At 37.6% G+C, this 10,793-nt stretch overlaps 2 protein-coding genes across 2 annotated transcripts in view; one reads left to right on the top strand and one right to left on the bottom strand.

Annotated features, from left to right (window-relative positions):
* Nucleotides 1-3,406, top strand: part of LOC107583678 (prepronociceptin-like) — a 23,735-nt gene extending 20,329 nt beyond the window's left edge. The window contains exon 3 of the mRNA XM_016269961.1: nucleotides 1,379-3,406. Coding sequence (XP_016125447.1) covers nucleotides 1,379-1,969 — 591 coding nt within the window. The 3' untranslated portion in view covers nucleotides 1,970-3,406. The remainder of the gene's footprint in view (nucleotides 1-1,378) is intronic.
* A 1,498-nt stretch (nucleotides 3,407-4,904) lies between these two features.
* On the bottom strand, nucleotides 4,905-9,516 carry LOC107583480 (zinc finger protein 395-like). Its single transcript, XM_016269685.1, has 9 exons — nucleotides 9,365-9,516; nucleotides 9,064-9,251; nucleotides 8,871-8,977; nucleotides 7,793-7,986; nucleotides 7,592-7,692; nucleotides 7,254-7,485; nucleotides 7,007-7,087; nucleotides 6,310-6,428; nucleotides 4,905-5,127 (listed from the first exon to the last, which is right to left on the bottom strand). Exons 1-9 carry the CDS (start codon nucleotides 9,506-9,508, stop codon nucleotides 5,016-5,018), a joined length of 1,278 nt encoding a protein of 425 aa, XP_016125171.1. The 5' UTR covers nucleotides 9,509-9,516; the 3' UTR covers nucleotides 4,905-5,015.
* Between the last annotated feature and the right edge of the window lie 1,277 nt (nucleotides 9,517-10,793).

The raw sequence follows: 10,793 nt of genomic DNA, 5'->3' as shown, positions 1-10,793 counted from the left end.
AAAAATTCTTAAACTGTTTTAAATATTCATAATTAGCAAATCGGCATATTACAATGTTTTCTGGATCATGTGACACTGAAGACTGGAGTAATGATGCTGAAAATTCAGCTTTGATCACAGGAATAAATTACATTTTAAAATATATTCAAATAGAAATCAGTTATTTTAAATAGTAAAAATATTTTCAAATGTTACTGTTTTTGCTGTACTTTGGATCAAATAAACGCAGGCTTGGTGAGCAGAAGAGGATTCTAACAACAACAAAAAAACATTAAAAATCTTAATGTCCAAAAACTTTGACTGGTAGTGTAGGCTGATTATTCTTATAGATTGAAACAAATGTGCTTTAGCCAGAAAAAAAGTGTATGAAAGGTGCACTGAGTTTCTGCAGAAAAATAAATAAAGAGCTACAACAAAAACATGTTGCTGAAGACGGCTTTTAAAAATGCAAACTGCTTGTCTGCCGGCAGGAGGCGCTGTGAGAGCGGCGGAACTAGCGGGTGCTCCAGTAACGGCTGTAATCAAATCAGCTCCGCTCATAAACGCTACTTTATCAGATAAAATGAAAATGCCATGGAAGCTTTTCTGAAGGTTCCCTTCAGAGATGCATTCATATAAAACACCTGCGCCCTGTTTTGATTTTGAAACGTGCAGTGCTCATGTTTATTCAACGAAGTCAAACGGCACAAATAAATCAATGTATGGGAAACACTGGTAATGTATATCGAAATATCGGAAATGAGTTTAAAAATCATATCACCGTTATTGAAAAAAATTATATCGCGATACATATTGATATTGAATTATTGTCCAGCCCTAAGTGGAGTCAGCTGTCTTAACCGTGGCTTGTGTACTGCAAACACATACCAGCTTCATCACTGTGTCTGTCACGCGACTCTGTTCCCCTTTCGGGCTCTGTCTTTACATTTATTTTGAAAGATGAAGCTCGCAATTATAGTAAGGGGCGTTACATTTCCAACGAGAGCTTGCGGTGTTCGGCCAATCACAATGCACTGGGTCAGCTGGCCAATCAGAGCAGACTGCGCGTGTTGGAAGGCGGGACTTTGTAGAAAACGAAGCGTTTGAGAGAGGCGGGGCATAGAGAACCTACAATAATGTACAGTATTTGAAAAATAATGTTTTTTTTTTTACATTAAAGCATGTCAACATATTCTGTTACACCAAATACACCAAATAATGATCTTTAAAAAAGCATCATATGACCCCTTTAAAGCAGCTATGGCCAGATGAGTTATAAATGACTGTTGAAAATAAAGTTGCCTACAAGACAGGTGCACCTTTATGGTTCTATAAGTGTGGCTGTATTAAAGCATAATGATGTTGACAGTGTAATGTGTTTGTGTGTGTCTTTGTTCAGGTGTGTCTGGTGGAGTGTCAAGGTAAACTTTCTCCAGGCGACACCTGGGAGATGTGTCGCAGGACCATTGGGGAGCAAAACCCAAAAGCCTTGCTATCGGTGCGCAATGGCATGCTGAAAAGAGCAGAAGAGGAAGCGGACACCCTTCTGCCTATGGACCAGGATGATGGCCGGTATTCTGAAACCCTCCAGAGGTTTGACCACATGACACGAGCCTTGGGAACGGATGATCAGGACCAAGATATGCAGCTCAGTAAAAAATACAAGTTCCTGCAAGCACAGTCAGCCCAAGAATCTGAGGAAGAGCGAGATGGAGATAACGAGATAGAAGGCGATGAGGAAGAGGCTACCGTCCACCTAATCAAACGCTTTGGAGGCTTCCTCAAAAACAAGTATGGCTACAGGAAGTTCATAGATCCTGGAAGGTCTTTGCAAAAGAGATATGGGGGGTTCATAGGCGTCCGCAAATCTGCCCGTAAGTGGAACAACCAGAAGCGTTTTAGTGAGTTCCTCAAGCAGTATTTGGGCATGAGTACTCGAGCTAGCGAGTTTAATAGTATGTCTACTGATGTCACCCAACAGAATGAGTAAGCTTTGTCCTTTGAAGCGAATAAACTTACCCAGCAAACCATTCGTTAAGCTCATTCGAAAGATATCATGCACCATTCTCCTCAAACACAAAAAGCTCTCATGGTGCCACAGGGTTAGATGTGGATTTACTCACTGACTGAAGCATCTAATCTGTGTCAAAGAAAGCTTACATATATTGGCTTGAAGTTCGAAGAAAACTCTTCAGATTCAATTTGAGACATCTATACATTTGCATTATTGTATATTATGGCCCCTGTAGTTTAGTTCATTGTGCAAAGACCATTTTGAAAACGTTACCGGTTCCAAATTCATCTCCTTTTCGACACTGCCACCTATTGGCCAATGAGAGTTCCCATAATGAAATCTCCATGAAAATGCTTGAAATTGAGGTGAAATATCATATAGAGAGGTAATTACTTGGCAAAATAGAATTATTAAAGTAATAGTACACCAAAAATGAAACATTTGTCATAACTCACGCTCATTTTCAGCTCCAAATGGAAGATAAATAAGCATTACAGTCTAATGAAAGCATGAGAAACAGACAAAAATGTAGGTTTTTAATTTGAATCTTAACCTGTGCCGTGAACCTAATTCTTGCTTCCAAATCTCGTATGCATGCATTAAAACCTGCTACACTGTAATTCTGTCATGTGTCATGCGCTAACCAATTATGTTTTGGAAGCAGTAACAATCTCAAATCTATTATATGGCTTTAGAAGACTTGGAATACAGTGCACAAGTCACATAGACTATTCTTTATGCCCCTTTTTGGAGCATAATGGGCCATAATTCCCAATCTTCTAACGGTGAATGGAAAATACAACCCAATCTCACAGGAAAACATAATTTTATCAAGTGGCAATTTTGTACACAGTAAATGTACATTTCTTAAGAAACAATAAGCATGAAGATCCACCCCTAAACATAACCATCACTGGAGCGTAAGCAGATTGTGCAAAAACGTATGAATGAGATTGTACAAATTCATACAAATTAGCCACCAATTCACCAAAACCTATTTATTGTCATGAGATGATGTTAGGAAAAGATTAGCTTTAACAATCTGCTTAATATCTCCTGTTGTTTTAAGGATGAAATAAAAAAAATGGAGTCAGAATGATATGGGCAAGAATAATTGATAGAATTTGCATTTTTGGGTGAACTGTTCCTTCCTTTAAGGGGATTAAGGAAAGCTAATCTGTTTACTGTCTCTCCCAAAAAATAAATAAAGCCAGATTTTGCATAAACCATTCCAGCAAAGACTCATCACTGTAATATGCCTATACAAACATAACAAATTCTGTCACGCACATGCACACAGAGTTTGCATCCTCATCTAACAGTGGGAAACCAAAAGCTTTAATTTTATTTTTTTGAAACTGACCAAGTTGATTTGTATTTGTGCAGATGAAATGATGTATTTATGCAAACATTGCCGAGTCATGCTTTTCCCTTTATTCTAATGATAAAAATCATGATGTTGACTAAATGAACTGTACATAGTAACTGAACTATGTCAATAAAATAGTTTACTATTTTCTGTGGCTCGTCATGCAGCAAATGATTGTGTCCTGAAGTATTTTGTTCATCATTTGTTCATTTGGATTTCAAACTTGTAATATTTCCCACCAGTTCCTCTTACTGCGTACTGAAAGCACTCCACCTTGTCATCCTCAAAACGACAAATATTAAAATGTAACACTTTACGGTCGTACTTGTTTGCACAAAAGTTTATAAAAAAAAAAAAAAGGCTTGAAGCAACATAAGTTTCATGAAAAGAAATTATAGTTTTATCTTGAACAGATCTTGACTTTTCATAAAAGAAAATACTTTGGAAGTACTTTACAAAAATGTACAAAAAGATTGTTTTCCATGAGGCTCATCGAGTGTCTCTCAGACTAGGATGTCCTTAAACAGCTATGGCCATGACTGTCGGAAATGCGTAAAGATTTACAGAGATCTTCAGGGTAAGGTACATTCAGATTTATGTTGTTAAAGCATCATGCTTTACAAAAGATGTTGAGCTACACATAAAAAAATATGAAGAAATAGAAGTGTTCTACAAAGTAAGAAAATATTTGGACCCAATATTAAGAGTATGAACCAATCAAACAGTTGGTTACAAGTTTCTCATTAATGGTCAACAGATTCATTTCACATTATTTTGTAGAGATGTACATGATGTATTATCTTGCTGAGATACTCTTTGGCAAGAACACAATCAAATACACAGTATGGGGCAAAAGCACAAAAGTAAACGAATAACAGTATCAGATCATGCATGTTTACACAGATAATTCCTTAATATTGATGTGACAGAAAAGTGAATCATCTCATTCCACAGAAGTATAACCTGTGACACAGAAATACACTGATAATGACATTACATAAGATTGAACACATCGCAGATATCAAAATCGTACTACAAAATCCTTTTTTCTTCCTTTTCAAAAGTTTGTTTTACAAAATTTCGCACTGGAAATCGAAGAAAAAAAAACTGCATCTAAGCAGGTAAACATGGCATAAATGAACATAAACGTTATATGTTATTAAAACATTTATTCCGCTTTCTTGTTTATCTACAATTAACCATAAGCTGCCAATTATGCCCCTGAAAGCAATGGACCACGGTAAAGACCCCTGTCTCATATTAGCAATTCAGTTGGAATAAGTAAACTTTCCATCCATGTCTGATGACGACAATGTTTACACCACATTAAACAAAAAGTATATGGCTGCTTGCTGCTTGTAAAAGAATGTCAGACTTCATCAGTTCTTGATTTAAGATGTGGGAAGACTGCAGGAGTTTGTGGGGCAGAGGCTGTCCTTTTTGCTTTATCATTCTTCCAGCACAAACATGGTTCCTTAGCACATTTAAAAAAACACGTAATCGCGATAAAAAGTAGAAAAAGTCACAAAGGTGCTCTTTTGGTTTCTTCCAACCATAGTTCCAGGTAAGACCTCTCTGTAAGTGTAAGGTCCAGGTAAGACCTCTCTGTCTCTGTAAGGTTAGTGTTCTGTTTCCAGCAATCTAAAGAAGGATTCAGTCGAGGAATCTCTGACAGGCCTTTTTCCAGCGGCAGGCGGTGCACCACTGGTCTCGGTGTTCAATGCCGTATACCTTTCGGCATTTCTTGGCTTCGCCCCGAATCCTCCTATTAATATGATAGAAATTCAGTGTTAAATTTGACATCTAATTTCAATACAAAACAATAAAAATAGCAACTGACAACATTTTAAAGGTGGACTATGTATTTCACACTACTGTTCATAAGTTTGGCGCAGGTTTGATTTAAAAAAAAACAAAATTATTACTTTTATTCAGCAAGGATGCATTATATTTCATCACAATTGTCAGTGAAGACTTAAGATTGTTACAAATTTATTTTCAAAAATAAGTTCTTCTGAACTTTCTATTCCTGAAAACAAAAGGCAGGCGGTGCACCACTGGTCTCGGTGTTCAATGCCGTATACCTTTCGGCATTTCTTGGCTTCGCCCCGAATCCTCCTATTAATATGATAGAAATTCAGTGTTAAATTTGACATCTAATTTCAATACAAAACAATAAAAATAGCAACTGACAACATTTTAAAGGTGGACTATGTATTTCACACTACTGTTCATAAGTTTGGCGCAGGTTTGATTTAAAAAAAAACTAAATGATTACTTTTATTCAGCAAGGATGCATTATATTTCATCACAATTGTCAGTGAAGACTTAAGATTGTTACAAATTTATTTTCAAAAATAAGTTCTTTTGAACTTTCTATTCCTGAAAACAAAAGTATCACAGTTTCCATAGAAATATTAAGCAGCACAACTGTTTTCAACATTAGCCCCATTCGGACAGTAATTGTTTCTCATGGGGACGTAAGGTATTTTCAACATTTTTAGGGGCCAGTCAGTGGTTTTATTGCCATCCGAATCCAGAAAGTCTGTGTTTTTCCTCCTACCACCCATGTAAAAAAAACTTCCTGCCTGAACTGGACTAGAATTAATCCATCAGAATTTAAATGTACTGTGTACAAGTTTTGTATTTTGTAGTTTTATATTTATTACTATGATGTTATTACTTTTTTTTTTTCCCCCTGCCCACCCAATCTTGGTTACGTCAACAAAAAAGTCATTACAGGTGGAGAAATGTACTACGTTTTGATGGGAAAATTATGAAAACTAATTTTTTTCTTTAGAATATTTAGTAGTCATCAGTTGTGCATAATAATGCCAATCATTTTCTGATTTCAAGCTCAAGTTTTTTTATCCAACCTAAAGTTCATAAATGATTGATATGAACAGTAAGAGATTGAATAATTACTAAAAACACAAACAAATCCCACCTTGAAGTGCAATGGTTTCTTGGAGGTGAAACACTGGCAGGATGTGGCCTGAAGGTGGCATTGTTATTTTGGAGCCACTGTTCACCAACACTAACTGAACGACCGCGGAATGGTGAGCCCTGGGGAGCAGAGAGAGAGAGACCACCATTAGTCACAGAATGACGCACTGCAGGTTATATTACAGCTGCAAACACTACAGTACAAACAATGCATCAGTGCAGCAAACCTGTGAACTTTGCATTAAGGCTAATACATGACACAATACATCAGCAAGCAAGATGTTTAAAACTATGCAAGCAATCTCAAAATATGCAGATCACAATATTTTTTGCATGATTTTTCATCCTAGTGCCAAGCATGTGTTCAGACAAAGAGAACACAGTGTCCTCAACTCCACTAGATGTCACTGCAATACCATCCACATTTCATGTGGGCGGAACAAAGCACACAAAAACAACATGTGCATGTCACTCCCATTTCCAGTGCGAAAACACAGAACGCCTTTGGGACCATGTGGTGCTTTGTATGTCCTGAAAGCCTCAGAGAAAACGTTGCATAACCAATCCATTACCTATAAATACTGCCAGCCAAAAGCCCTCTTTTAAGACATCTGTGCTGAGATTTCTCCAGCCTTGTAGATGACAATAGAAACAGTTCATCAAAAAAAAAAAAAAAAAAAAAAAAAAAAAACACACACCTGTTTGCTCTGGTGAACTGTGAGAGATGGAGTCCAATGACAGGACACAGGAACAGACACTGGTTTGCTCTGAGTCACAACCTGAACGGGTGGAGGAGCCAGAGGAATGGACATCAACATATTAAACAATCATCCACATTTATGGCCAATTTACATGCAAGTGATATATGACACTGATCATATCTTTGAAGGCACTAAAATAGAAACACATTATTTAATTGCACCACAACAATGTCAAGCATCTTGCCTGGTAAGAGTGCTCAGAATGGACCTGCCAGAAGCTGCCCGGGGCGGACTGGCTGAGCGGGCTGGGCTGGAGCATGTCAGGGGTGGAGGGAGGTGTGGGCGTGAGCCGGCTGGGACTGGATGGAGAAGTGCAGGAAGGCCGGTGGCCACCAGAGGGAGTAGTCTGTTCCAAGTCCTGATAGACTTCAGTGTAGTAGAAGTCTTCTTCCCTTTGGGAGTGCTCATCACTTTGTCTGCAGAAAGCATAATACACAGTATGATTACGATAAAAACGTCCCAGATTGTAGCATTCACTGGTAAGAACGTATGGTTGTGATATGCAAGGCTTGTGATGCTTACCCAAGATGAGAATTTCGGATGTGACGTTTGATGCCCACTACTGTGGTCAGTATTTTTCCACAATTTGGCCACAAGCACCGATATGCAACTTTTACTGAGTTCTAGAGGGTGAAAAACAACGAGAGAAAAAAAAACAACGATAAGCTACATTCTCCGTAAACCAAACCCTAATACATTATTTTATTAGGTTTTACAATGTACCTTGCGTTTCCTTGCCGTTGGCTTGTTGAACAACATTTGGTCTAGTTCCATGTCCAGGCCTTCGTCGACGAGAGGGGCGCTCGTGTCCATCTCTGCGATGGGTGGGGATGGGGCGGGGCTTCCATTTCCATGGTCGCAGCTCCAATATCCACCATCAGACAGTTCGCCACCACCATTTTCCATTCCACACAAAGCTAATACAAACAAAAATAACAGAGGTAAACGAGAAGATGTGATTTATCAAAAACGTAAATGTCCTTTAAACCAGTGGACAAGTGTCCAACATGTTAATTATGAAAAAAAAAAATCTTAATTATATAAATATATAATATATTTAAGTATGGTATAATACAAATTAATAAAATAATTTATACTACATAAATGCAATGCACAATAAATTATAACATAAATACACTACTGTTTGGCGATCAAAGTTTTTTTTTTACAGAAATTAATGCATTTATTGAGCACAAATGCCTTAAGTTTATCAAAAGAGACAGTAAAGACATTTATAATGTTATAAAACATTTCGGTTTCAATTAAATGCTGTTCTTTTGAATTTTCTTTTCATTTAGATTCTTGAAAAAAAAAAAACAGCACAACCATTTTCAACAACGTTTTTTGATTTCTGAAGGAAATGTGACACTGAAGACTGGAGTAAAGGCTGCTGAAAATTCAGCTTTGCCATCAGAGCAATAAATTACATTTGAAAATATATTAAAACAGAAAACATTTTTCAAATTGTTACAATATTTCACAAAGTTAGTTTTTTTTATCAATATTGATCAACATTTTATTCAGAAGTTTCAAAATTTCAGTTTATTCTAGTTTACTCTGGTTAGAATCTTTCAGGAGTGATAAATTATGATAAGCAATCCTGTACTAGCTCCTTCGTTTAGACTCCGTTTTACTAATGAAAACAGTTTGTGCAGTTGTTAGAGATTTCTTCTTGGTGACTAACACCTACCTAAGCGAGCGTTGAGTAATCTCAGCTAGTTTATGCCGGATTTGTGCATTGCATTGCTGCTTGCAACATTTCGAAAAATAAACATTAATGTAATGTTCTAGTTCTACTAACCTTGAGTTGCGCTCCCTGGAGCAGAGTGTTGGATGACTGGACTGCACGACAGACTTGTAAGCACCATTGCAGCCATAATCTCATCCATGTCCACTGTCTCTGGACTCCTGCAGTGTCGAAGTAGAGTTATAATGGAGTGTTTTTGATTCAAAAGGTCAGCATTCATCATTCAGACAACTATAACAAGACGCACCTTCTTGGCACATCAATGGACGAGGAGACTGAGGAGGTAGAACTGGACGTGGGGCTCGTCCACACATCTTCCAGCTTGCGATGAACATGCTGGTTGAGCTGCGGCAGGAAGATAGACACTTCATTGTCCACGTGGTTATGCTGTTCGACCACACCTCCACATTCGTGGCCGCCGCAGTGCACATACACCTGAAACATATCAGGTAAAACACCATGAAAAGGCTGAGCACTCCATTGTTGACATTGTGTACCACACCTAAATGAGAATACCATTCATGTAAATAAATATAGATAAACCCTACCTTCTGTCCCGGGTAAAGCTTGCTTCTGTGAAGCCCACTGTCCGGGCATCCATGGGGTCCCGTTTCTGTCAGGCCCTCCGCAGAGGAACCACACACCAGGGTGCCCAGTGGTGACCGTTTCCCAAGTCTAGTCTTCGGTATCATTTTCCGTTCCTAGCACCTTGTATCTTCTCGACTGCTTTGAAGAACTCCTGATGGAGATTCAGCCGCACTATTCAAACGACGAACAGGAAGCTGAGAAGAGGAAACCAAAAAAATGTTATTCGCAGAAAGAGAGCCCGATGTTCTGTAGATAGCAATTTTGTGTAGGTCTCATTTGGTGGTTTTATTATGCCTCCAAAAAATTCTCTGTATTTGGACACCCTGCTCCCTAGATATCAGTATCAGCACTGGAAATTGACAAACCAAATGGTCGACCAAAAGTTCTATCCAAACAAAAAAGTATTTATGACATAAAATCATATTTAATACATATATAGCCTATGATTTAATAATATATCTAAACGTGCACCATTACAAATGTATTACATTTTCATTTACAAATGAAATTCGGGAACAAATGAAAGACAGGACACTGGTGTATGCATGTACAAAATATTAGTATTAGTCTCAACATTGTTGTCACCTGTTCAATCTGATCAGTGAAAACAGTCTGAGTCACCAACCATCCTTGTGTGAAACATCCGGCAACTAAGTGTCAAATGATTAAGGCATCAAAGGACGAATGATGCAAAATTTGAAGTTTACATGCAACTGTGCACAATGACTATGAGTCATTGTCAGCACAGAACGAACCAGGCAAAAACTACTTTAAACTGACGCGAGTCATAAAACTGCTATGGTCATGCTAGGCCCTCTAACCTCAGTACGTTCACCCAAGAGTTTAGCAGAGAAATTGAGCATTATTACCAGCTGCTGTCAAGTATTAGGTTTCCTCTGTTCCAGTAAAGGATGATTCAGAGTAATTGTAACTGATTGAAGTGAAACATTTCCTTGGCTGCCAAATACTACACATTTGACAGCATGAAAGAGAGAATAATACAAATAAAAAATACAAGTAGTATGTATAAAGTCGTAATAATAAAGGTGAATGTGCTTCATCCAAAATGTTAATATCCTGTAAACCAGTGGACAAGAGCTAGATGCTAAAAAGTAAAGACATTAAAAATGTCCACAGTTTCTGTGTTTTCAACACTTGGTATTAAAATAACTGTAGAACTGGTAGGCTATTAGACAAATGAATAACAACCGAGCAGAAAAATACTGTGCGAACCATTAAAATGACTTGATATTGTGTTATATGATTGACTTGATATTGTGTTTTGACCTCTTGTTGACATGTCAATGTTGCACAACATGCAGTAGTTAGAATGTACAGTATCCATAGCAGATGTGAACGATTACAATTTCACTGCTAGTTTTTTTTTTT

Source organism: Sinocyclocheilus grahami, unplaced genomic scaffold (assembly GCF_001515645.1).
Source record: "Sinocyclocheilus grahami isolate Dianchi unplaced genomic scaffold, SAMN03320097.WGS_v1.1 scaffold54.1, whole genome shotgun sequence".
Classification (NCBI taxonomy): Eukaryota; Metazoa; Chordata; class Actinopteri; order Cypriniformes; family Cyprinidae; genus Sinocyclocheilus; species Sinocyclocheilus grahami.
The sequence above is the reverse complement of the archived record's forward strand: the minus strand, read 5'-3'. Positions and strand labels throughout refer to the sequence as shown.